The sequence below is a fragment of the Anomaloglossus baeobatrachus genome, chromosome 2 (assembly GCF_048569485.1).
Source record: "Anomaloglossus baeobatrachus isolate aAnoBae1 chromosome 2, aAnoBae1.hap1, whole genome shotgun sequence".
Lineage (NCBI taxonomy): Eukaryota > Metazoa > Chordata > Amphibia > Anura > Aromobatidae > Anomaloglossus > Anomaloglossus baeobatrachus.
Window position 1 is genome coordinate 792,252,465 of NC_134354.1, and position 26,911 is coordinate 792,279,375.

The following is a 26,911-nucleotide window of genomic DNA, read 5'->3' on the forward strand; positions in this document are numbered from 1 at the left end:
CTCCCTGTGACGCCCTGGCCTATCAGGTCGTCGCAGGGTATTGTGCAATCTGCCCTTCTGCACAGTATCCACTCCTCCTTGGTTGCGGATCCCTGTTCTTTGGTGTTGCTGAGATCAGAGCCAGTCAAAACCCTAGGAACACTTTACACCAGACACACCATTGGGGGGCCTGAAGGGAATAGGGCCGCCCATTTGGGGGGTTGGTAGGGGAAAGTGAAAAAGTGACAGGAGAAGTGAGATAGGAGTGGAAGGAGTAGGAGTGTGGAGTGGTGACTCTGAGGGAGAGGTCACCGGTTTGGAGCAGGGCTCCTGTAGTTACTAGGTGGCAGACGTTGGTCTGGGCCTGGTAGGAGCTGGAACCCCGGTCGCAGGGGATCGTGTCAAGGGGCACGGATCTGCCGAGGAGGACAGCCGGCGGCCTTGAGCCATCTCCGGGCAGGGGCCAGGGCACGACCGGGTACGCGGACCCTAGGCCGGGAAGTAGCTTCAAGCGTCCTGGTAATTTACCCGACGGGGGTGAAGTCTTCAAGATTCATCCCTCACCCCCTCCGAAATCAGGGTACTAGCGCAACGAGGGGATAGGACTTTTCCCAAAACACAGTCCATCAAATCCCAAGTGTGAACCCTGAGAGCAAGCTCACTCCGTTGGCCATTCAGGTGAGCGGGATCCGATTAGTTCCACACTATAGGGTCCAACAGTTAAGAAGGTGCCACGGAAAAGGTCACAGGCTAACAAGCAACACCAAGGACACGGATCCAAGCGTGCTCCCTACAAGCTGCAGCGGTGCTCAGAATTCTGGTTTACAAGCTGTCGGTGTCAGTATTCTTGGACTGAGTGAGTACGCAGAAACCCTTTCCTTTCCCAACGGCACACCTTCACTGCTATCACCGGGCCCCGGGGCACAACCCCCTACCCACGGAGGGGTTAAACAACTTGCTGCCATACCACCGCCATCGGACTCCCGAACAGCAGCGGTGGTACTCCACCTTACCACGCACCGTGGATGGCGTCATGAACGTCTAACTCCCCTGTACATACCTCCCTTTTCAAATTCGAGTGTCCGCACGAACCCACGGGTCCGGAGACCCCTCGAGCCACCGCAGTTCCGGATCCGAGCGGCTCGGACTCTGACACGGGGGCGGTACACCTGCGTATACTCATCTTCTGTGCGTTCGCTGCGTATACTCATCTGCTGCGCGTTCGCTGCGTGCACTCGCCTGCTGCGCGCACTCGCCTGCTGTGCGTTCGCTGCGTACACTCGCCTGCTGTGCGTTCGCTGCGTGCACTCGCCTGCGTTTTTCCTATCCGCAGTGTGTCCCTTTTCCTTGTGGAGACGCTGAGTTTTCAGTGCAGAATTTCCCCATAGACTTCCATTAGATGTGTGAAAATCTGCAGTTAAAAAAACCCCGCAAATGTGATATTAGTGCGTTTATGCAACATAAATGCAAAAAAACAAACACACTTAAAATCTATTAGGTATCAATAAAGTTGATTGAAACACAGGCAGCAAAACAAACAAGAAGCTGCCCAAAGTGGAGTTTAACGTCCCAATACACACGAGGACACATACATACAGGTATAGCTAGACAGATGACACAAACATATTACATACTGTACATACCCTGATGGTATCTAATGTCCCCCCTACAGATTATACATTCGTAATTTGCGATGTCCGGATGCGGCAATTCCGGGGCGGCTGCTAGCTGATATTTTTAGGGTGGGGGGCTCCCCATAACGTGGGGCTCACCATCCTGACAACATCAGCCTCCAGCCGTATGGCTTTACCTTGGCTGGTATCAAAATTGGGGGGGACCACACGCCGTTTTTTTAAAATTGTTTACTGATTTTATTGCACGATATAGACCCGGCGGCTGTGATTGGTTGCAGTGAGACAGCTGTCACTCAGCGTGGGGGCTCGTCTGAATGCAATCAATCATAGGCACCGGTGGGCGGGGGAAGCAGGGAATATGAGATGGAATAATGAACGGCCGGCATTTTCAAATCAGGAGAAACCGCCAGAGCAGTGTGACGGCCGTGCAACGCCGTGCCCGTGAAGAGAAAGACACCGACCGACCAACTGACAGCGAGAGAGAAACCGACAGACAGAGAGAGGGAGATCGACATAGATTTCAATGGGTGGAAAAGGCATCCAAAAACGCACAAAAGTGACATGTTGCTTTTTTTTTTTTTTTTTTTTTTTTTAGAATGCAGCGTTTTGGCAAAAATTTCAGCATCAATAACGCTGCGTTCTAAAACACAAAGTGCAGATGGAATTTGCACAATCTTCATAGATTGTGCTGGGGACGTAGGATGCATGCGTTTACGCTGCAGTGCAAAACGCAGCGTAAACGCATGAAAGAACACATCGTCTAGCCTAAAGGGGGCTTTACACGCTACGACATCGCTAATGCGAACTCGTTGGGGTCACGGAATTGGTGACGCACATCAGGCCGCATTAGCGATGTTGCTGCGTGTGACACCTATGAGCGATTTTGCAACCGACCAACTGACAGCGAGAGAGAAACCGACAGACAGAGAGAGGGAGATCGACATCCATTTTTGGATTCTCCAGGAATGAATTCAGTACCTCGGATGCATGCGTTTCCACTGCAGTGCAAAACGCAGCGTAAACGCATGAAAGAACACAACGTCTAGCCTAAAGGGGGCTTTACACGCTACGACATCGCTAATGCGAACTCGTTGGGGGTCACGGAATTGGTGACGCACATCTGCCCGCATTAGCGATGCCGTTGCGTGTGACACCTATGAGCGATTTTGCATCGTTGCAAAAACGTGCAAAATCGCTCATCGGTGACATGGGGGTCCATTCTCAAAAATCGTTACTGCAGCAGTAACGAGGTTGTTCCTCGTTCCTGCGGCAGCACACATCGCTCCGTGTGACACCGCAGGAACGAGGAACCTCTCCTTACCTGCCTCCCGGCCGCTATGCGGAAGGAAGGAGGTGGGCGGGATGTTACGTCCCGCTCATCTCCGCTTCTATTGGGCGGCGGTTCAGTGACGCAGCTGTGACGCTGAACGAACCGCTCCCTTAGAAAGGAGGCGGTTCGCCGGTCACAGCGACGTCGCCGGACAGGTAAGTAGTGTGACAGGTCTGGGCGATGTTGTGCGGCACGGGCAGCGATTTGCCCGTGTCGCACAACAGATGGGGGCGGGTACCCACGCTAGCGATATCGGGACCGATATCGCAGTGTGTAAAGCGGCCTTAAGTCTATGCAACATCAGAACAAGGCAAAGAATGAGGCTCCATAGGCTTACATTGTAAGAGAGATGTCCGTCTCACGAATAGCGCATAGAGTGACCCAGCAAGTTGGAAGAATAGTGACCTGAATACCGGAGGAGGCAAGTATAACAGTGAAAAAAAAAGTTCACGGGAGGGAGTATTAAGCAGACTGTATACAGTAGATTTGTGAATCTGAGAAGTGTGGAGCTGCCGGTATTAACAATGATCAACAGGTCTAGTGGGAAGGGGAAGTTGAGTGAAATGATAGAAAATAATGGATTCAGTTTTCTCCCTCTTGAATTTTACAAAAGTGGAGTTGAAGGAAACATCTGATAGATGCCTGAATTCTACATAGTAGAGGGGATTGGAACGTCAAAAAACTTCATGAACTATCGTAGGACAAAGGTTTATAATAGGAAAGAGAGGTGAACAGTGTCAAAGGCAGAGGACAAGTCTAGCAGGAGAAAGATGGAGTGATGTTCTGAGGCATCTTCTCAGTATCTGAGTCATTTTACATAATATTTATCCTCTTCACCGTTCCTCAAATTCCCTGACGGCTAAAGTTTTGTTTGATAGATGAAACATCGATGACCCCCCGAGGATGAAGCAAGACAAAGACCACATGGCTGCTCGGATATTAGACGTCACCCTGGAGATAATCTACTGGATCACTGGAGAGGTGAGAGCTTCACATCACATCACTCTGATCTCTAGGAATAAAGCAGGGAAATGACGGGGAAGGTGAAGGATCCTCAGAATAGATGTAGTGATCGGCGTCTCCCCATACACAGGATCACACAGTAGTGAAGACGTCGTCTGGGGAGTGTGTGACCCCCCATGTGTCAGGAGGACGGAGCAGGACCCCAAGTGCCATCACCGAGCCTTCACCTCATTCACTGATACATGAGCAGAAGATCCTGGAACTGACCCACAGGATCACTGAGCTGCTGAGCGGAGAGGTGAGCGCTGCCGGGAATGCTGGGACATTATATAATAACACCGGGGGAGGGGTCTGCTAATGGCGGCTCATTGTGTGTGTCAGGTTCCTATAAGGTGTCAGGACGTCACCGTCTATTTCTCCATGGAGGAGTGGGAGTATCTAGAAGGACACAAGGATCTGTACAAGGACGTCATGATGGAGAATCTCCAGCCCCTCACATCTCCGGGTAAGAGGAGACCGTCCTGATTATAGAGGAGAGGCCGGGTCTGAGGTCACCTGGACCCCCCATCATCTGATCATCACATGTAGACGATGTATTCAGTCACTGTGTATATTTCCTATAGATGGGTCCAGTCCGAGAAATCCACCAGAGAGAAGTCCCAGTCCTCTATATTCCCAGCATCCTCCAGAGGAAAAGCCGAATGTCCTCCTGGATCATCAGGTAGATGAGATGAGATTTGTGGAAATCCTCTATAGACTGACGCTTTTTTTAAGTGATCGCTAGCAGCGGTGGAGTGTAGGTGTCACTTGTGCTGAGATCGGTAGCAGCTATAAATGAATTTTGATCTAATAACAGGGAAAGGGGTAGGTTTCCAAAAATTTGGACACTCAACGTGGGCAATAATATTTGATGAGGATAAATGTACCATTCTGCGGTGTAGATAGAAATAACCGCTCAATGCCATGCGTGAATATTGATTGTCTGATCGTCACCTTTTTTACGTCAAATTGAGTCATAACTTCTAGTAGTTTTTCTTTTTCGCTCCTAATTGGGAGACCCAGACAGTGGGTGTATAGCTACTGCCTCTGGAGGCCGCACAAAGAACTACACTTAAAAGTGTAAGGCCCCTCCCCTTCTGGCTATACACCCTCCCGTAGGAGTACGGATTCCTCAGTTTTAGCTTTGTGCGCAAGGAGGTCAGACACGCACGCATAGCTCCATTGTTTTTAGTCAGCAGCAGCTGCTGACTATGTCGGATGGAAGAAAAGAGGGTCTATACAGACTCCCAGCATGCTCCCTTCTCACCCCACTTATGTCGGAGGTGTTTGTAAGGTTGAGGTACCCATTGCGGGTACGGCGGCAGGAGCCCACATGCTGATTCCTTCCCCATCCCTTTTTACAGGGCTCTGGGTGAAGTGGGATTTACCGGTCTCCAGGCACTGAGACCGTGCTCCATCTACAGCCCCTGGAGAAGATGCTGGATGGAGCGGAGTACATCAGGGACATGGCCCTGCTTCCTTAAGGTACTCTGTGTCCCCGTGCATTTGGCGCTCACACCGCAGCATGCTGGGTGTTGTAGTGCGCCGGGGGACATCAGCGCTGCGGCGCCTGTGCCATGGCCTCATTCAGCTTAGCTGAAGCAGGCACACTTATGGGAATCGGCCGCGCCGGCCGCTGGGACTGCGGCACGGCTGGCACTTGTAGTGCGCCGGGGACTTCAGCGCGGCCTGCGCTTTTACGGCGGCCGCGCTGATAACTACAGTCCCCGGCTTTTGCGGCCTGCTTCCGTTCGTTCCCGCCCCCAGACCTGCCAGTCAGGAGAGGGGCGGGACGCTGCCCACGTCTAGGACTCGGTCGCGCCGGCCGCTGGAACAGCGGCGCGGCTGGCACTTGTAGTGCGCCGGGGACTTCAGCGCGGCCCGCGCTTTTACGGCGGCCGCGCTGATAACTCGAGTCCCCGGCTTTTGCGGCCTGCTTTCGTTCGTTCCCGCCCCCAGACCTGCCAGTCAGGAGAGGGGCGGGACGCTGGCCAGTGCATCAGCGCTGAGGGCGGGAGTCGTTTTTACATACTCCAGCCCTCACAGTCAGCACAGAGGGGACACTGTTCCCGCACTTTTGTTTGGGAACTCCCACGGACCGCCCCTCTCCACATTAGCCGGCAGCCATTCTTGCTGACACGCTGAGCTGCAGAGGGGAGCCGGGGAGACCCAGACAAGGCATTCTGCAGCCTCTTACCCGCTGTTCAGCGGGCGGTAAGCAGCCCTCAGGGCTCACCCCCTCTTGTGCTCGTAGTATTCTTAGTATTTTGTTGCTACAAATACTTGGTATTACATAGCGCTGGTCGCCCTTTGGCTATAGACTCTCTCACATGCAGAGAGCCAGCAGCATGTCGCCCGTAAAACGCAAGGGTGCCAAGGCACAGACATTGTATGCTTCCTGCACCGCATGTGGGACTTTTCTACCGGCAGGCTCCACGGACCCCCATTGTGTGCAGTGCTCGGCCCCTGCGGCGCTTGCACAGTCGGGACCTCTGCTGGACGTGTCCCAGGGTGTACCACCTGTGAATGCTGTCCAGGTGACAGGAACTGAGTTTGCAGCTTTTGCTGACAGAATGTCTCTCACTATGTCACAAATTCTTGACACATTGCGAGCTAGGCCTGTACTTCAGACCACGGACACTGTGCATGTATTGCCCCCTGGTCCCCCTCAGCTCCTAGCTCCGGGACGGGCATCTACACCTCAGGGTGAAGACTCTGACTCGGACGATGGCCCCGGGCAGCCTAAGCGGGCTCGTTATGACGGGCCTTCACATTCATCTCAATGGTCTGGATCCCAGCGGGATGAATCTATGGGTGATGAGGCGGACGTAACTGATCAGGATTCTGATCCTGGGACCGCTCTCAATCTAGATACACCAGATGGTGACGCCATAGTTAATGATCTTATATTTAACATCAATAAGATGTTGAATATTTCCCCACCAGCTCCTCCTGTAGAGGAGTCAGCTTCGCAGCACGAGAGAATCCATTTCAGATACCCTAAGCGTACATTAAGCACTTTTCTGGACCACGCTGACTTCAGAGACGCAATCCAGAAACCCCACGCTTATCCTGAAAGGCGTTTTCCTAAACGACTTAAAGATACACGCTACCCTTTTCCCTCTGAAGTGGTCAAGGGTTGGACCCAGTGTCCAAAAGTGGATCCTCCAATTTCCAGGCTTGCAGCTAGATCCTTGGTTGCTGTTGAAGATGGAGCGGCACTTAAAGATGCCACTGACAGGCAGATGGAGCTCTGGCTGAAATCCATCTATGAAGCGATTGGAGCGTCATTAGCGCCTTCCTTTGCGGCCGTATGGGCACTCCAAGCTATCACGGCCGGGCTTGCGCGAGTCGACTCAGTCACACGTGCATTTGCCCCGCAGGTAGCACCATTGACCTCGCAAATGGCGGCATTCGCGTCGTACGCGATTAATGCTGTTCTGGACGCTACAAGCCGCACGGCAGTGGCGTCAGCCAACTCAGTTGTTTTGCGTAGGGCTCTGTGGTTGAGACATTGGAAAGCAGATTCTCATTCCAAGAAGTGCTTAACCAATTTGCCTTTTTCTCGTGACCGATTGTTTGGAGAGCGTTTGGATGAAATCATCAAACACTCCAAGGGTAAGGACTCTTCCTTGCCACAACACAGACAAAACAAGCCCCAACAGAGGAGGGGTCAGTCTGGTTATCGGTCCTTTCGAGGACAGGGCAGGTCCCAATTCGCCTCGTCAAAAAAGACTCAAAAGGACCAGAGACGTTCAAATTCTTGGAGGTCTCAGTCACGCCCAAAAAGACCAGCCGGAGGAACCGTTGCCAAAACGACGGCCTCCTGACTTGCGGTCTCCGATGCCCACACCCGCGGTCGGTGGGAGGCTGTCCCACTTTGGCGACATTTGGCTAGCAAGCGTCAAGGACCGTTGGGTGAGAGATATTCTATCTCACGGGTACAGGATAGAGTTCAGTTCTCGTCCGCCAACTCGTTTCTTCCGAACTTCTCCACCACCAGACCGAGCCGATGCTCTGTTGCAGGCGGTGGCCGCTCTAAAGGCGGAAGGAGTGGTGACCTCCGTCCCTCTTCAGGAACAGGGTCACGGTTTTTACTCCAATCTGTTTGTGGTCCCAAAAAAGGACGGATCGTATCGTCCCGTCCTGGATCTGAAGTTGCTCAACAGACACGTAAAAGTCAGGAGGTTCCGGATGGAATCCCTACGCTCCGTCATAGCCTCAATGTCTCAGGGAGATTTTCTAGCATCAATAGACATCAAAGATGCGTATCTCCACGTGCCGATTGCACCAGAGCATCAGCGTTTCCTACGTTTCGTCATACACGACGAGCACCTACAGTTCGTAGCGTTACCCTTCGGTCTGGCAACAGCCCCCCGGGTCTTCACCAAAGTCATGGCAGCAGTAGTAGCTGTTCTGCACTCGCAGGGTCACTCGGTCATCCCGTATCTAGACGACCTGCTTATAAAGGCATCCTCTCAAGAAGCATGCCAACACAGTCTGAAGGTGGCGCTAGACACCCTCCAGACTTTCGGGTGGATTATCAACTTTCCAAAGTCTCATCTAACCCCGACCCAATCTCTGACTTATCTTGGCATGGAGTTTCATACTCTATCAGCGATAGTGAGGCTTCCACTGGACAAGCAGTGCTCGCTACGGACTGGAGTGCAATCTCTCCTTCAGAGCCAGTCGCACTCACTGAGGCGCCTCATGCATTTCCTAGGAAAGATGGTAGCAGCAATGGAGGCAGTCCCGTTCGCGCAGTTTCATCTGCGCCCTCTCCAATGGGACATTCTGCGCCAATGGGATGGGAAATCGACGTCCCTCGACAGGACTGTCTCCCTCTCTCAGACTGCCAAGGACTCTCTACGTTGGTGGCTTCTCCCCAACTCATTGTCACAGGGAAAGTCGTTCCTTCCCCCGTCCTGGGCAGTGGTCACGACAGATGCGAGCCTATCAGGGTGGGGAGCGGTGTTTCTCCACCACAGGGCTCAGGGGACGTGGACTCAGGAAGAGTCCACCTTGCAGATCAATGTTCTGGAAATCAGAGCAATCTATCTTGCCCTGCGAGCCTTCCAACAATGGCTGGAAGGCAAGCAGATTCGGATTCAGTCGGACAATTCCACGGCGGTGGCGTACATCAACCACCAAGGGGGAACACGCAGTCGCCAAGCTTTTCAAGAAGTCCAGCGGATTTTGACGTGGGTGGAAAGCAGAGCGTCCACCATATCTGCAGTTCACATCCCAGGCGTGGAAAACTGGGAAGCAGACTTTCTCAGTCGCCAGGGCATGGACGCAGGAGAATGGTCCCTTCACCCGGACGTGTTTCAACAGATCTGTTACCGCTGGGGGTCGCCGGACGTCGATCTGATGGCGTCACGGCACAACAACAAGGTCCCAGTTTTCATGGCACGGTCTCACGATCACCGAGCGCTGGCGGCAGACGCCTTGGTTCAGGATTGGTCGCAGTTCCGACTCCCCTATGTGTTCCCACCTCTAGCATTGTTACCCAGAGTTCTCCGGAAAATCAAGTCCGACTGCCAGCGAGCCATACTCGTCGCTCCAAATTGGCCAAGAAGGTCGTGGTACCCGGATCTGTGGCATCTCACGGTAGGCCAACCGTGGGCACTACCAGACCGTCCAGATCTGCTGTCTCAAGGGCCGTTTTTCCATCTGAATTCTGCGGCCCTGAACCTGACTGTGTGGCCATTGAGTCCTGGATCCTAGCGGCCTCAGGTTTGTCTCAGGGAGTTGTTGCCACAATGAGACAGGCTAGAAAACCATCCTCAGCTAAGATCTATCACAGGACGTGGAAGATATTCTTAGCGTGGTGCTTGGCTCAAGGGTTTTCTCCCTGGCCATTTGCATTGCCAATTTTTCTTTCCTTCCTGCAGTCTGGGTTGGAAAAAGGTTTGTCCCTTAGCTCGCTTAAGGGTCAAGTCTCCGCGTTATCCGTATTCTTTCAGAAGCGCTTGGCACAGCTTTCTAAAGTACGCACGTTTCTCCAAGGAGTTTGTCATATCGTTCCTCCTTACAGACGGCCATTGGAACCCTGGGATCTGAACAAGGTTCTCCTTGCTCTTCAAAAGCCGCCTTTCGAGCCCTTGAAAGAGGTTCCCCTTTCTCGGCTTTCACAAAAGGTAGTTTTTCTTGTAGCGGTCACATCTCTTCGAAGAGTGTCCGAGCTGGCGGCGTTATCTTGCAAATCTCCCTTCCTGGTGTTTCACCAAGACAAGGTAGTACTGCGTCCAATTCCAGAGTTTTCTCCCAAGGTGGTTTCTTCCTTTCATCTCAATCAGGATATCACTTTGCCATCTTTGTGTCCGCATCCAGTTCACCAATTTGAAAAGGGTTTACATCTGTTGGACCTGGTGAGAGCACTCAGGATTTACATTTCTCGCACGGCGCCTCTACGCCGTTCGGATGCGCTCTTTGTCCTAGTCGCTGGTCAGCATAAGGGATCGCAAGCTTCCAAATCCACCCTGGCGCGGTGGATCAAGGAACCAATTCTTCACGCATACCGTTCTGCTGGGCTTCAGATTCCATCTGGACTGAAGGCCCATTCTACCAGAGCCGTTGGTGCGTCCTGGGCGTTGAGGCATCAGGCTACGGCTCAGCAAGTGTGCCAGGCGGCTACCTGGTCGAGTCTGCACACATTTACCAAACACTATCAAGTGCATACCTACGCTTCGGCAGACGCCAGCCTAGGTAGACGGGTCCTTCAGGCGGCGGTGGCCCACCTGTAGGAAGAGGCTGTATGACAGCCCGTTCATGTGGTATCTTTTTACCCACCCAGGGACTGCTTTTGGACGTCCCACTGTCTGGGTCTCCCAATTAGGAGCGAAAAAGAAGGGAATTTTGTTTACTTACCGTAAATTCCTTTTCTTCTAGCTCCAATTGGGAGACCCAGCACCCGCCCTATCTGTTTTTAGGGTTTCGTTTTTTCGGGTGCACATGTTGTTCACGTTGTTTCTTAAGTTCTCCGATCTAGTTATCGGATTGAATTTGGTTTTGAAACTGTTATTGGCTTTCCTCCTTCTTGCTTTGGTACTAAAACTGAGGAATCCGTACTCCTACGGGAGGGTGTATAGCCAGAAGGGGAGGGGCCTTACACTTTTAAGTGTAGTTCTTTGTGCGGCCTCCAGAGGCAGTAGCTATACACCCACTGTCTGGGTCTCCCAATTGGAGCTAGAAGAAAAGGAATTTACGGTAAGTAAACAAAATTCCCTTCTTTACTGTCAGCTAATACAATATAAATGAATGTTAGTTTTTCTTTTTTTTTTATCGTCTTAGGTGAGATCCTTGCAGGAAAGTCATAATGAACATGAAAATCCCTTATCCATGTCAGTGAATGGTGAGAACCTTCCAGAAACTGTGTTTTCTTCTATCCTTGTAATTTCAGACTTAATTTCCCTAAAACCTCGTCCCGAATATCCAATGGAGGAGATGTAGATGGCCTAATTCCTTATCCATGGAGTTGATATCAACATATTATTTCACCTTTAGACTCAGAGAATTATTATGTGATGTTTTCAGGCTGACGATGTACACTGTATGGAGAAAAGTATTGGTCATGTCTTACTTATTGAATTCAGGTTTTTCAATCCGTCCCATCCCCATAGCATCCGGCCCCCATTCCCCCACCACCGCCGTGGGCTTGTTTTTCAGATGTCATCTTTACCTCTTTTCTGTTCCGCATGACTGCTCTGTGCACAAAGCAAGATCCATTGACCGGTCCCAATTTGTGTCTTCTTATCTTTGTCTCCCTCCCGGATATGTTTGGGCAGAAGGTCCGAGCAGCCGGCTCCTCTCTTTATTATATGGAACACAAATGAACCACAGAATCGCAGTGATTTGTTGATGTAAGAGTCGCTCCACTGTTAGATAGCTGTGAGATGACTGCGACATTTAGTACAATGTCTGATGTGGTGGCTGTGGAAGTTCCATCCTGAGCGTTGCCTATGCACAATGGGGAATAGCCTGGAAGGTGCCCAGTGCTGATTGGGGCACATTGATGGTAGGAGCAGTCGGGACGTGTATTGAGCTCCTCTATACTTGTGTGTAACAAGCGCCATTTTAAGCTTAGTGAAGAACAAGGTGATAATGCAGAAGTAGACAGGGCGGATCTTTTGCCGGCATACTTACCTATCCCCCCAAACTCGTCTTTATTACCATATGCTGACTACACCTTTATTGGGGGCATCCCGCAGTGAACACTTTCTGCCCATACACATAGGGATATGAAGACAGGACTTGTGCACGGTCTTGTCGTCTACACACTCTTCAGAAGACGACAGGCCTATGAGTCCTAATGTAGCACCCTGTTTGTAGGACCAATAATGTATAGAGCTTTTGCATGTACAGACAAGTGTATGCAGACTACAATCTAGTACCAGCACAGATTACATAGGGCGGCAGGAATAGATGGACTACGACGGCTTTCTCGATAGCTCTCGGCACAGATAACCTTAGACTAAGAGCAATTGTGATGTAACATACTGTAGCTGTGATTGATATTATCGATATAATATATATTAATATATATGATAGCTATCAGATAGTGTACAGAAACTGACTGCTCTGATAAATCTATTACTTGCTAAATAGGTTTTTCCACACTAAGATTTTAAAATATTAATACTAATGAAAGGTTTGTTTGTTTTCCTCAGGTGAAGACTGGATGAGAAGTTCCCATACTAATCTCCTTTCATCTCCCTGTAATGAAGTAGAATATAATCAATCACAGATTGGAAAAAGTAGCACAGAACATAGACTTGATAACATATTGGCATTCTCTGAATGTGGAAAAGAGAAATCTAATCCTCACATAGATGAGAGGCCGTATTCTTGTCCAGACTGTAATAAGTGTTTTAAAAAGAAATGGTCTCTCGTTGTACATCAGAAAATTCACTCAGGAGAGAAGCCATTTTCGTGTTTAGAATGTGGGAAATGTTTTATCCAGAAATCATATCTTGTTAAGCATGAGCGAATTCACACTGGGGAGAAGCCATTTTCATGTCCTAAATGTGGGAAGTGTTTTACTTCTAGATCACATATTGCAGGACATCTGAGAACTCACACTGGGGAGAAGCCGTTTTCATGTTCAGAATGTGAAAAATGTTTCAGGAGTAAATCAGATCTTGATAAGCATCAGAGAATACACACAGGGGAAAGGCCATATTCATGCTCTGAATGTGCAAAAGGTTTTGTGCAAAAGACAAGTCTTATACACCATCTAAGAATTCACTCAGGGGAGAAGCCGTTTTCCTGTACTGAATGTGGAAAATGCTTTTTTGTTAAAGAACACCTGAAGAGACATCAGAAAAGTCACACGGGGGAGAAGTCCTTCTCATGTGTGACATGTGGAAAATGCTATATGCGTAAAGAAGCTCTTGATATACATCAGAGAGTGCACACCGGGGAGAAGCCATATTCATGTCCGGAATGTGATAAGTGTTTTAGTCAGAAATCATGTTTTAATGAACATGTAAAAAAACACACAGGGGTGAAGCCGTTCTCATGCTCAGAATGTGGGAAATATTTTACTCAAAAAGCCATTCTTCTTCAACATCTGAAGATTCACACCGGGGAAAGGCCGTTTTTGTGCTCAGAATGTGGGAAATCCTTTAAGCATAAATCACATCTTGTTAATCATCAGAAGTTACACAAGAGAGAAAATATTTTACCGTTCACATTGTAGTAAATTTGGCAGGTGTATGACCTGTGTCTAGGCTCCTTTCTAATGTAAACTTACAGAAAACCATTGCTACAACATTTTTGTTTGATCTCAGTGATATCTGGTGTGTGTTCATAGCCTGAGTCATCATTAATGATTAACATTTCTAATGTGTCGGAGCTTGTTTGGCCCAATACACATGATATTAAAGGGGAACTTGCCACTAGACATCCTCTAATGCAGGGGTGGGGAACCTTTTTTTCTGCCGGGGGCCATTTGGCAATTTATACCACACTTCGGGGGCTGCATAAAATTATCAACTTGAAAATTACACTAATATATTTGGTCAAACGACTCACTGTGGCGGCTGGAGCTTCTACTCTTTGGTGTGGCTGTGATGTTAAGTGATATTGATCTTGTTGCTTTTCACAACTGCTTTTCCAGGTTTCAGTTGGCTGTGACTGCTGTATATACATCACAGGATGGAATGGGGGCATATACATCTTAGGGGAGGATTGGGAGGAATATAGATCACTGGACCCCTGCTCTAATGAGATGAGTGCGCACTTAAGGCTGGGGTCAGACGTGTGTATGGCATCTGATGCGATAGCTAGCTCCCGCTGTGCTGCGAGTGTACGCACCGAATGTCATGCCACTGTGATTCAATCCTGCGATCGAATCACAGCTGCAGAGGAGAGGGAGGGATTCATCACCCTATCTCCTTCATTGCCAGCTGATGCGATTATCGCACTGCACTCCCGTGTCATCCGAGTACAGTGTGATCTTTCACTCATCCCCATAGACTTGTGTGGGTATGAGTGAATATGGCTTGGATTCCATGCGCAGCATGCTGCAACTGTTTTCTCGCTCCTATTAGGGCTGAGAAAATAATCGCAGGTGGGAATGGCCCCATAGAGTGACATGTGTTATGGTCAGGAGACTGCAAAAGATCTTGCAAAAATCCCCTAAAAAAAGGTTGATGATAATACACAAGAGTAGTTGGAAACTTAGCTGGCTGCAATCCACTAACTACACAAACACAACTAGAAGTAACGGTGGAGCGTTACTCACAAACTTCGACGCCTCGTCACTGCCTGAGAACTAACCTCAAAGATGGAATGAGGAATCCTGACTTGCCTCAGAGCAGCCCCAAAGGAAAGTCAAAGCCCCCAACATATAACGACAGTGATGTAAGAAAAAACAACACACAGATGGTAGATATAGATACAAAAGTATAAGACAGATTGCTGGTTGCAGCCAGTTAAAACCCTGAATAAGGCCCTGTGCGCACTAGGCATTTTTACCCGCGGTTTTGCTGCGGAAATTTCTTGAGAAATGCTTGTGATCTTTCTGCAGACATTTCACAGCAAAACCTATGGGAAAAAAAAATAGCTGTGCGCACACTGCGTTTTTTTCTCAAGAAAATTCTTTCTGAAGATTTTCTTATGCACATTTTCTCAAGAAATTTTCTCGTCACTTCTTTTCCGCAGGTACCTGCGGTATTTGACTCCATTCACTGTAATGTAATCACGAAATACTGGGGGTATACTGCAGGTAGCAAATGATGTGCGGTATACCCCCGGTATAGCCGCGGTTTACCTGCGGTAATGCTCATCACTGCCTGCGGTTTTGCAGGAAGTGATGTCATTATGACAGAAGAGGAAGCGGAGCAGAGTAAACACACACACACATCACACTCCCTGGACGCCGCACAGAAGTACTTACGTGTGACCTCCAGGTGCCCCTGCAGTCTGTGTCCCGCTCCAGCCCCGCAGCTGCCCGCAGTGTCAGCAGCTTGTCACCCTGCAGTGCGTGCAGCCGCGGGGATGCCGAGCGCTGCTGTCAGGAGGTGAGATGAGATCATTACCTCCGGTGACTATCTCCTGCCTCCTGACGTCACCGCTGTCACTGCCGTCTATGCCCGCGGCCCGAGACTGTCACTAGCAGTGACGTTATGGGCTCTCGTGATACTGCTGAGAACGCGGCGGGCATAGAAGGCAGTGACAGCGCTGATGGCAGGACTGCAGGAGATCATCACAGCAGGTAATGATCTCATCTGACCTCCTGATGGCAGCGCTCGTCATCCCCTGCAGTGACCTGGGCTGACCAATTGATGTTAGCTCAAGTCACTGCATTGCTCTCCTAGCCAATGGGGAACATTCTGTTCTTCATTGACTTGGACAGTGACTATGGTATGGATCGCCGTGGGACCCCCTTATTGGATTACGCCGGACCCGGATTTGATTGTTCTTGGCAATAAATTGGTGAAAGAGGGAATGTGGGGAGTGTTTTTCAAATAAAACTTTTTTTTGTCTATTTTTTATTTCTTACTGACTGGGTTGGTGATGTCCGGTATCTGATAGACGCGTGACATCACTAACCCCCAGGGCCTGATGCCAGGTGACATTACACATCTGGCATCAACCCCATATATTACCCCGTTTGCCACCGCACCAGGGCAACGGGATGAGTTGGGGCGAAGCGCCAGGATTGGCATGCCTTATGGATGCGCCACTTCTGGGGCGGCTGCAGCCTGCTATTTGTAGGCTGGGGAGTGTCCAATAACAGTGGACCTCCCTAGTCTGAGAATATCAGACCCCAGCTGTCTGCTTTACCTTGGCTGGTGATCCAATTTGGGGGGGACCCCACGTTTTTTGTTTTAAATTATTTAATGTAAAATAACAGCGTGGGGTGCCCTCTGTTTTGGATTACCAGCCAAGGTGAAGCTGCCAGCTGTGGTCTGCAGGCTGCAGCCGTCTGCTTTACCCTAGCTGGCTACAAAAGATGGGGGGACCTCACGTCATTTTTTTTTTTAATTATTTATTTTTTGGCTAAATACAAGGCTAGGCACCCTTTAGTGCCACATGAAAGTCACTAAAGGGTGTCAGCTTAGAAAATGCAGGGGGGTGGGACATTATATAGGTCTTTCTCATCTATCTATCTATCTATTCATCTATCCATCTTTCCCTCTATCCGTTATCTGTCTATCTATCGATTATCTATTATCTATTTATTGCAGTTCAGCATAAAAAAACCGCAGGGACCAACCTGTGGAAAAACCGCGGCAAAAACGCATGCGTTTTTCCTGCGGTTTTGGTGCGTTTTTTTACCGCAGGTGCGGTAATCTTCAACTCCCAGAAGTTTCTCAAGAAATTTTCTTGAGAAAAATCTCTTTTCTAGTGCGCACATAGCCTAATACCAACACCTGATAATCAAAAATTCCCTTAAAGATCACACGAGCTTTCCTCCCACTATATCAGGAACTCTTGTGCAAATATATTTAAATAGAAAATGCAAATATAATAGAAAATATAACTACAAAAACATGAGACACAAAAATACAAAACTTTTGATCAAACAGGGAGTAAAAACTCTTTCCTGGGAATAAATCGCCCTGCAAAAATAGTGCAGGAAGAACACTTATTCACTTGCAAAAAACAAAAGGGAATATTCTCAAACCCTGTCTTAGAAAAAGACATGGATTAAGCAGAAACACTATTCAGTGCAAATTCAGCCTTTAACCAAGCCCAGACTAAAGGGGGCTTTACACGCTACGACATCGCTCAAGTGATCTCGTTGGGGTCACGGATTTTGTGACTCACATCCGGCCGCTTTAGCGATGCCGTTGCGTGTGACACCTATGAGCGATTTTGCAACCGACCAACTGACAGCGAGAGAGAAACCGACAGACAGAGAGAGGGAGATCGACATAGATTTCAATGGGTGGAAAAGGCATCCAAAAACACACAAAAGAAGTGACATGTTGCTTTTTTTTTTTTTTTTTAGAATGCAGCGTTTTGGCAAAAATTTCAGCATCCATAACGCTGCGCTCTAAAACACAAAGTGCAGATGGAATTTTCACTTCATAGATTGTGCTGGATTGTGTAGTTTCATAGTTTTTAAAGGGGTGGTTCACCCATTTTTTTTATTTTCTGTATGAGCTATACTTACCTTTCTAGGCGTCTTCTCCATTGCCTTCTGTTTCCATTTCTGGCACTGAGCGGCGCTATCTTGCACGCTCAGTGCCGGTCACATGACCCCCTGGAGCTGTGGCCGCCGGCATCCTCTGACGTCCCGGCATTTCCGGGCTCTCAAACAAGACGGGTACGTCACAGGATGCCGGCGCCACTCAGATTGAGTGACAGGGCTGTGGGCGGTGACTACCGCACGTCACAGCCCAGCATCGAGGGGAGGAGCCGGAGGAAGTCACTGTGGATCCGGCGTCCTGCAGATGGTGAGTCACGGGGCGCCAGGGTGCAGTACAGGGGGGGTCTTTAGCTGAATCCCCCCCTGCACGTAAGTATGTGCTCACACTGTCCACCCGCCCGCTCTGCTGCGATGTCAGGAGAGCGGCCGGTGTCGGGCAGTGTGATCATCTGCTCCTCCCAGCAGCAAGACACTGGCAGGCATGTCACCGCTGTGCTCTGCTATCTGTCCTGCTGCATGGGACCAACTGTCTGCACTCTGTCACCTGCACCACAAGTCACAGAGTGGAGACAGTTGGTGACAGAGCACCTCTGCCCCCCCCCCGTTCTTTCCCCACTCTCTTCTCTCCCCCCACTCTTCTCCCCCTCCCCTCTTCCCCCTCTTCTCTGCCCCCCTCTTATCCCTCTCTCCCCTCTTATCCCTCTCTCCCCTCCCCTCTCTTTTCCCTCGCTCTCTTCCCCCCTCGCTCTCTTTTCCTCCCCCCTGCGCTCTCTTTTCCTCCCCCCTCGCTCTTTTTTCCTCCCCCCTCGCTCTTTTCCTCCCCCCTCGCTCTCTTTTCCTCCCCCCTCGCTCTCTTTTCCTCACCCCTCGCTCTTTTCCTCCCCCCTCGCTCTCTTTTCCTCCCCCCGCGCTCTCTTTTCCTCCCCCCGCGCTCTCTTTTCCTCCCCCCTGCGCTCTCTTTTCCTCCCCCCTGCGCTCTCTTTTCCTCCCCCCTGCGCTCTCTTTTCCTCCCCCCTGCGCTCTCTTTTCCTCCCCCCGCGCTCTCTTTTCCTCCCCCCCTCGCTCTCTTTTCCTCCCCCCTCGCTCTCTTTTCCTCCCCCCTCGCTCTCTTTTCCTCCCCCCTCGCTCTCTTTTCCACCCCCTCGCTCTCTTTTCCACCCCCCTCGCTCTCTTTTCCACCCCCCTCGCTCTCTTCTCCCCCCCCGCTCGCTCTCTTCTCCCCCCCGCTCGCTCTCTTCCCCCCCCGCTCGCTCTCTTTCCCCCCCCCGCTCGCTCTCTTTTCCCCCCCCCGCTCGCTCTCTTCCCCCCCTGCGCTCTCTTTTCCTCCCCCCTGCGCTCTCTTTTCCTCCCCCCTGCGCTCTCTTTTCCTCCCCCCTGCGCTCTCTTTTCCTCCCCCCTGCGCTCTCTTTTCCTCCCCCCTGCGCTCTCTTTTTTTCCTCCCGCGCTCTCTTTTTTTCCTCCCGCGCTCTCTTTCCCCCCCCCTCGCTCTCTTTTCTTCCCCCCTCGCTCTCTTTTCTTCCCCCCTCGCTCTCTTTTCTTCCCCCCTCGCTCTCTTTTCTTCCCCCCTCGCTCTCTTTTCCTCCCCCCTCGCTCTCTTTTCCTCCCCCCTGCGCTCTCTTTTCCTCCCCCCCGCGCTCTCTTTTTTTCCTCCCCCCTCGCTCTCTTTTTTTCCTCCCCCCTCGCTCTCTTTTCCCCCCCCTCGCTCTCTTTTCCTCCCCCCTCGCTCTCTTTTCCTCCCCCCTCGCTCTCTTTTCCTCCCCCCTCGCTCTCTTTTCCTCCCCCCTCGCTCTCTTTTCCTCCCCCCTCGCTCTCTTTTCCTCCCCCCTCGCTCTCTTCTCCCCCCCGCTCGCTCTCTTTTCCCCCCCCGCTCGCTCTCTTCCCCCCCCCGCTCGCTTTCTTTTCCTCCCCCCCCCCTCGCTCGCTCTCTTTTCCCTCGCTCTCTCCTGGCATGGTCAGTACAGAAATCTCTCCATCGTGGAGGGGTGAGAGGGAGTAATAAACATGGAGTCCCTACTGTGTCTGTGTATTTATTTCTAATAAAGTATTTTTCTCTGTGTGGTCTTTTTTTTTTAACCCTTTATTGGAGATTCTTAATGGCCAGGTCAACCTTGGCCTGACATTTAGAATCTCGGGCTTTATACCAGCGGGTAAAACATAGCTGGTATTAACCCCTTATTACCCAGCGTGCCACCTGCCACCAGGGCCACTGGAAGAGTTGGATACAGCGCCAGAAGATGGCGCTTCTATAAAAGCGCCATTTTCTGGGGCGGCTGTGGACTGCAATTCGCAGCGGGGGGCCCAGAAAGTTTGGGCACCCTTCACTGCGGATTCCAATCCCCAGCTGCCTAGTTGTACCTGGCTGGACTCAAAAATTCGGCGAAGCCCATTTCATTTTTTTTTTAAATTATTTCATGAAATTCATGAAATAAAAAAAAAAAAAAAGGGCTTCTCTATATTTTTGGTTCCCAGCCGGGTACAACTAGGCAGCTGGGGGTTGGGGGCAGCCCGTAGCTGCCTGCTGGACCTGGCTAGCATACAAAAATATGGCGAAGCCCACGTCATTTTCTTAAAAACGTTTTCAGGGAAAAACCTTTATAAAAAAAAAAAAAATGCTTCCCTGCATTTCTATTGCCAGTGAAAGTAACACCAAGCAGCGGGGGCTAGCAGCCAGTAGCTGCTTTGGTTACCCTTAGCAACAGAAAATGCAGCGGGAGCCCACAAACAATGTGATTTTTTTTATTTTTTATTTTTAATTAATTTTTTTTTAAAAAAAACGGCATGGGCTTCGCCCATCGAGCACCAGAGCATTTTACTGCTCAATTCATCCCAAGTAATCAGATGACTCCAGTGTCGGCCGATTACTTGTTCTGTGTCCCCCTGCATCCATCGCAGCGTGTACGGGCTGTGAGGTCAGCGGAGTGGAGACAGTGACATGCTCTGCTCTGACACATAGTGTGCTGCATGTCACTATCTTTCTCCACTCTGGCACTTGTAGTGCAGGTGACCGGATGCTGCATGTCACGTTTTTGCCGCGATTTGGTGCCTTTTTTGCTGCGTTTTTGCTCACTGCGTTTTTAATCAGTGCACAATGCCATTAAAGATTGTTGATGAAAAAAATAAAAAAGGTCTGATGTCATTTACTTATTCAAAATGTTCATTGTATGCAGGAGAGCAGACAGCAGCTGCAGAACTACAAGGCTCAGCATCCTCCATCCAGGACTGTATGCAGTTTTTTACCCAAAAAGAAAAAAAAAAATGACGTGGGCTTCGCCATATTTTTGTATGCTAGCCGGGTACAGCAGGCAGGTACGGGCTGCCCCCAACCCCCAGCTGCCTAGTTGTACTCGGCTGGGAACCAAAAATATAGAGAAGCCCTTTTTTTTTTTTTAATTATTTCATGAATTTCATGAAATAATTTTAAAAAAAAATGACGTGAGCTTCGCCTAATTTTGGTGTCCAGCCGGGTACAACTAGGCAGCTGGGGATTGGAATCCACAGTGAAGGGTGCCCATGCTTTCTGGGCACCCCCACTGCGAATTGCAGTCCGCAGCCACCCCAGAAAATGGCGCTTTCATAGAAGCGCCATCTTCTGGCGCTGTATCCAACTCTTCCAGCTGCCCTGATGCCGGGTGGCTAGCCGGGTAATAATGGAGTTAGGACTAGCTGTATATTATCAGCTAGCCCTAAGCCCGAAATTTATGGTGTCACGCCAATATTAGACATGGCCACCATGAATTTCTAGTAATGATAAAAAAAAAAAAAAAAAACACAACACACAGAAAAATATTTTTATTAGAAATAAAACACAACACAATTAGTGACTCCATCTTTATTGAAATAAACCCCCCTCCGCAGTAATCCTGGGTCAGGGTCCCGCGCCGTCCAATCCGGATCCAATATCATCTGATCGGTTTGCTGGAAGGCAAAGCGATCAGATGATGTGTCAGGTTCTAGGATGTGAATCACATCACACATCAGCTGATTGTATAAAAGCCGATTATACAATCAGCAGATGCATCAGTGCAAAAAAAAAAAAAAATAAATAAATACTCACGTCTGTGCTGATTACCAGCAGCTCCTGGAGCGGAGTCTGATCCTGGGCCATCACTGCAGGAGCTGCCGGCTATCAGCTGATGAAGTCCCCTGACGGCAGGATCAGCTGATAGCCGGCCGGGCGCGAAAAAGCCGGCGAGACTACGATCAGCTGATGCGTCAGGTGACTGCATCAGGTGATCCACGGCCAGGTCCTGCAAGCTTCGTGCATGCACCGGGGAGACTGCACACAGCCGGAGCGGCGGGACCGAGACAGGGGCTGGAAGCAGGCATGGCACCGGGACCCTGCAGACAGGTGAGTATGACATACACACACACATACACACTCACTCACACACTGTATATATACACACACACACTGTATATACGCACACACACACTGTATATACACGCGCACACACTTTCTTCCCCTGGCTGTGCAGAGCTGCTGTATCTGTGATTTCTCTGAGTGCACATCCACTGGGAAGAGGCAGGGAGGAGGGTTTGGGTGGGAGCAGAGTGGGTGTATTAGACACAATGGGTGTGTTAGATAAGCCAGACACCGCCCTAGAGCCACAAAGAATTCTGGGACTTGTAGGAACTGAACACAGGAAGTCAGAGGAGAGATTAACCCCATCAGAGCTGGAGCCAGCAATGAGCATGTGCTGCTAGTGCACAATGAAAGGTAATTTTGCTGAAAAAACATAATAGATGTGTTGAGGGGCACATATTAGCAAGATTTATCAGAAAAAAAAAAATCAGTTTTGGTAACTGGACAACTTCTTTAAGGTTGAAGGGAGACTCTAAGGCGGGCTTTGCACACTACGACATCGCAGGTGCGATGTTGGTGGGGTCAAATCGAAAGTGACGCACATCCGGCGTCACTTGCGATGTCGTAGTGTGTAAATCCTAGATGATACGATGAACGAGCGCAAAATCGTCGTCATCGTATCATCGCTGCAGCCTCTGACATTTCCATAATGCCGGGGGAGCGACAGGTGCGATGTAGTTCCTCGTTCCTGCGGCCGCACACATCGCTGTGTATGAAGCCGCAGGAGCGAGGAACTTCACCTTACCTGCCTCCCGGCTGCAATGAGAAGGACGGAGGTGGGCGGGATGTTTACATCCTGCTCATCTCCGCCCCTCCACTTCAATTGGCCGCCTGCCGTGTGACGTCACTGTGACACCGCACGACCCGCCCCTAAGGAAGGAGGCGGGTCGCCGGCCAGAGGGACGTCGCACGGCAGGTATGTGCGTGTAAAGCTGCCGTAGCGATAATAATCGCTACGGCAGCTTTCACTATATATCAAACGTGCGACGGGGGCGGGACTATCGCTGCAGCATCGGTAACACATTGTTACCGATGTTGCAACGTGCAAAGCCCGCCTAAGTCTATCTAGTTCAACCCGTAGCCTAACATGTTGATCCAGAGGAAGGCAAAAAAAACCCAATGTGTCAAATAAGCTCCAATGGGGAAAAAAATTCCTTCCTGACTCCACATCCGGCAATCAGACTAGTTCCCTGGATCAACACCCTGTCATAAAATCTAATATACATAACTGGTAATATTATATTTTTCAAGAAATGCGATCAGGCTCTGCTTAAATTTTACTAGTGAATCCCTCATTACAACATCGTACGGCAGAGAGCTCCATAGTCTCACTGCTCGTACAGTAAAGAATCCTCATCTGTGATTATGATTAAACATTCTTTCCTCAAGACGTAGCGGATGCCCCCGTGTTCCAGTCGCAGGCCTAGGTGTAAAGAGATCTTTGGAAAGGTCTCTGTACTGTCCCCTCATATATTTATACATTGTGATTAGATCCCCCTAAGCCTTTGTTTTTCCTAACTAACTAACCCCAAGTTTAATAACCTGTCTTGGTATTGCAGCCCCACCCATTCCTCTAATAATCTAGGTCGCTCTTCTATCTACCTGTAAGATTATGCTATTTATAACCTTCTATACTTTTGCTAACAAGAAATGCATCCATTCCTCTCTTAAATTCATTCAGTGAGTGGCCATCACCACTTCCTCAGGAAGAGAGTTCCAGAGCCTCACTGCTCTTACCGTGAAGAACCCTCTTCTATGCTGATGTAGGAATTTTCTTTCCTCCAATCGAAAAGAATGCCCCCTTGTTCTTGTCATAGTCCTTGGTACAAACAGATCATGGGAGAGATCTCTATATGGCCCTCTGATATATTTGTACATATTTATTAGGTCTCCCCTAAGTCTTCTCTTTTCTAGAGTAAATAGACCTAATTTTGATAACCTTTCCGTGTATTGTAATGCACCCATTCCATTTATTATTTTAGTAGCCCGCCTCTGAACCCTTTCAAGTTCAGTAATGTCTTTCTTCAGCACCGGCGCCCAAAATTGCACACAATACTCCAAGTGTGGTCTGACTAGTGATTTGTACAGAGGGAGAATGATGTTTCATCTCGTGCCCCCAGACCTCTTCTAATGCATCCCATCACCCTATTTGCTTTGGTGGCTGCTGCCTGACACTGGGCACTCCAGTTTAGCTTCTTATTGACTAAGATGCCTAAGTCTTTTTCCATGTCTGATTTCCCCAGCGGTTTCCCATTTAGTAAGTAATCGTAGCATCTGTTTCTCCTTCCCATGTGCATAACCTTACACTTATCTGTGTTAAACCTCATTTGCCATTTTTCAGCCCAATTCTCCAATTTACTCAAATCCATCTGTAGTTGCAAACTGTCCTCCTTTGTGTTAACTACCTTACATAGTTTTGTATCATCTGCAAATACTGATATTTTACTCTGTAAACCATCCACCAGATCATTAATAAATATATTAAATAGTAGGGGGCCCAATACAGACCCCTGTGGCACCCCACTAGTAACCCTGGCCCAATCTGAGTATGCACCATTAATAACCACTCTTTGTTTTCTACCACTAAGCCAGCTACCTACCCATCTACACACATTTTCCCCGAGCCCAAGCTTTCTCATTTTACTTAGCAGTCTTTTATGTGGGACAGTGTCAAATGCTTTACCGAAGTCGAGATAAATGACATTCAATGCTTCTCCTCGGTCCATGTGAGAGCTTACATCCTCATAGAAGCTGATCAGGTTAGTTTGACAGGAGCGATCCTTCATAAATCCATGTTGATATGGAGTTAAACAGTTATTAACATTGAGACATTCCATAATAGTATCCCTTAAAAACCCTTCAAACATTTTACCCACAACAGATGTTAAGCTTACCGGCCTATAGTTTCCAGGTTCCCTTTTGCACCCTTTTTTGAATATTGGTACCACATTTGCTAGCCGCCAATCCAGTGGAACAGACCCAGTTTCTATAGAGTCTTTAAATAAAAGGAATAGAGGCCTGTCTATCACATTACTTAACTCCCTTAATACCCGAGGGTGAATGCCATCAGGGCCTGGTGATTGGTCAATTTTAATGTTACTAAGTCGGTTCTGCACTTCTTCCTGGGTTAGGCAGGTCATACTTAATGGGGCATTTACATGATCACTCTGCATTTCCCCTGGCATATGCTTTTCCTGTGTGAACACAGTTGAGAAAAAAGTATTTAAAACATTTGCTTTTCCCACATCGCTCTCTATGATTTTACCCTCATTATTCTTTAAAGGGCCAACACCATCAATTTTAATCTTTTTTCTGTTTATATAATTAAAGAATAGTTTGGGATTTGCTTTGCTTTCCTTAGCAATGAGTCTCTGTTTCTACTTTTGCTAAATATATTTGTTTTTTACACATTTTATTTTTTTCTCTATATATTTTTAATGCTTCCTCGCTGCCTTCTTGTTTTAGCTTTTTAAATGCCTTTTTCTTATTATTCATTGCCCCTTTTACATCCTTATTTAGCCACATTGGTTTTCTCCTGTTCCTAGCCCTTTTATTTCTGTATGGTATGGCTAGCTCGCAGTGGGTGTTTAATACCGATTTAAAAATTTCCCACTTATTTTCTGTGCTCCCATTTTTGAGGACATTGTCCCAATCAATTTGGCGAAGGTCTTCTCTAAGCTGATCAAACTTTGCTTTCCTGAAATTCAGCGTTTTTGTAACCCCCCTCCAAGGCACCTTACTGAAGGACAAGTGGAATTGTATTATATTGTGGTCACTATTCCCGAGGTGCCCATCCACTCGTACGTCTGTTATTCTATCTGGCCTGTTGCTTAAAATTAAGTCCAGAAGGGCTGCCCCTCTAGTTGGGCCCGGCACAAGTTGGGACAGATAATTATCCTTAGTTACTGACAGAAACCGGTTTCCTTTCTGAGATACGCAGGTTTCAGTTTCCCAGTCTATATCGGGGTAATTGAAGTCCCCCATAATAATCACCTCATTGTGATTTGCTGCTTTGTCTATTTGTTTCAATAATACATTTTCAGTGGTTTCTGTTATATTTGGTGGCTTATAACAAACCCCTATGAGGATTTTATTAGTTTTCCCTCCTTGTATCTCCACCCATAGAGACTCCACCTCTTCATTTCCCTCTTGAATATCTTCTCTTAGTCTGGGCTTTAAACTGGACTTTATATATAGACAGACTCCACCCCCTGGACTTTATATATAGACAGACTCCACCCCCTGGACTTTATGTATAGACAGACTCCACCCCCTTTCCTTTTTTTACGATCCCTCCTAAACAATTCATATCCTTGCAGGTTAGCCGCCCAGTCATAACTATCATCTAACCAGGTCTCAGTTATTCCTACTATGTCGTATTTCTCCTCATACATTACCAGCTCCAGTTCCTCCATCTTATTGGTCAGGCTTCTTGCATTGGTCAGCATGCAGGAAAGAAGTTTTGCTCCCCTTTTCTTAGCTTCCTTCTGATTACCCTGTCTTGGGTCCTCTTTACGGCATCTAGTATCCTTGATTAGTTTGTCCTTCTGTTGCATGTTCTTGTCTGCTGTTTTTTCTCCCATCCCCTCTTCTTCTAGTTTAAAGCCCTCCTGATGAGTGTGGCAAGCCTTCTGGCGAACGTGTGTTTCCCAGGTTTTGTGAGGTGTATCCCGTCTCTTGCGAGAAGTCCATCGTAGAGGTAATTCACTCCATGGTTCAAGAATCCAAATCCTTGCTGCCTGCACCACCGTCGTAGCCAGTTGTTCAAATCTAGTATCCTATTCCATCTTCTGACACCATGGCCATCGACTGGGAGGATTGATGAGAAAACAACATGTACGTTCCGTTCCTTAATTTTCTTCCCCAGAATTTCAAAGTCTTCACAAATAGTTGGTAGATCATTTCTTGCCGTGTCGTTTGTTCCTACATGTATCAATAGGAACGGGTATTCGTCCTTGGATCCGAGGATAGTTGGTATCCTGTTGGCCACATCCTTGATT

The 26,911-nt window shown here is 48.8% G+C and overlaps 1 protein-coding gene across 1 annotated transcript in view; it reads left to right on the plus strand.

Moving 5' to 3' along the window:
* The window catches only part of LOC142290090 (uncharacterized), a 102,233-nt gene that overhangs the window by 42,326 nt on the left and 32,996 nt on the right, over positions 1 to 26,911 (plus strand). The window contains exons 8-13 of the mRNA XM_075334025.1: positions 3,828 to 3,924; positions 4,037 to 4,204; positions 4,288 to 4,411; positions 4,530 to 4,627; positions 11,239 to 11,299; positions 12,615 to 13,644. Of these exons, the coding sequence (XP_075190140.1) occupies positions 3,828 to 3,924; positions 4,037 to 4,204; positions 4,288 to 4,411; positions 4,530 to 4,627; positions 11,239 to 11,299; positions 12,615 to 13,644 (1,578 nt within the window). The remainder of the gene's footprint in view (positions 1 to 3,827; positions 3,925 to 4,036; positions 4,205 to 4,287; positions 4,412 to 4,529; positions 4,628 to 11,238; positions 11,300 to 12,614; positions 13,645 to 26,911) is intronic.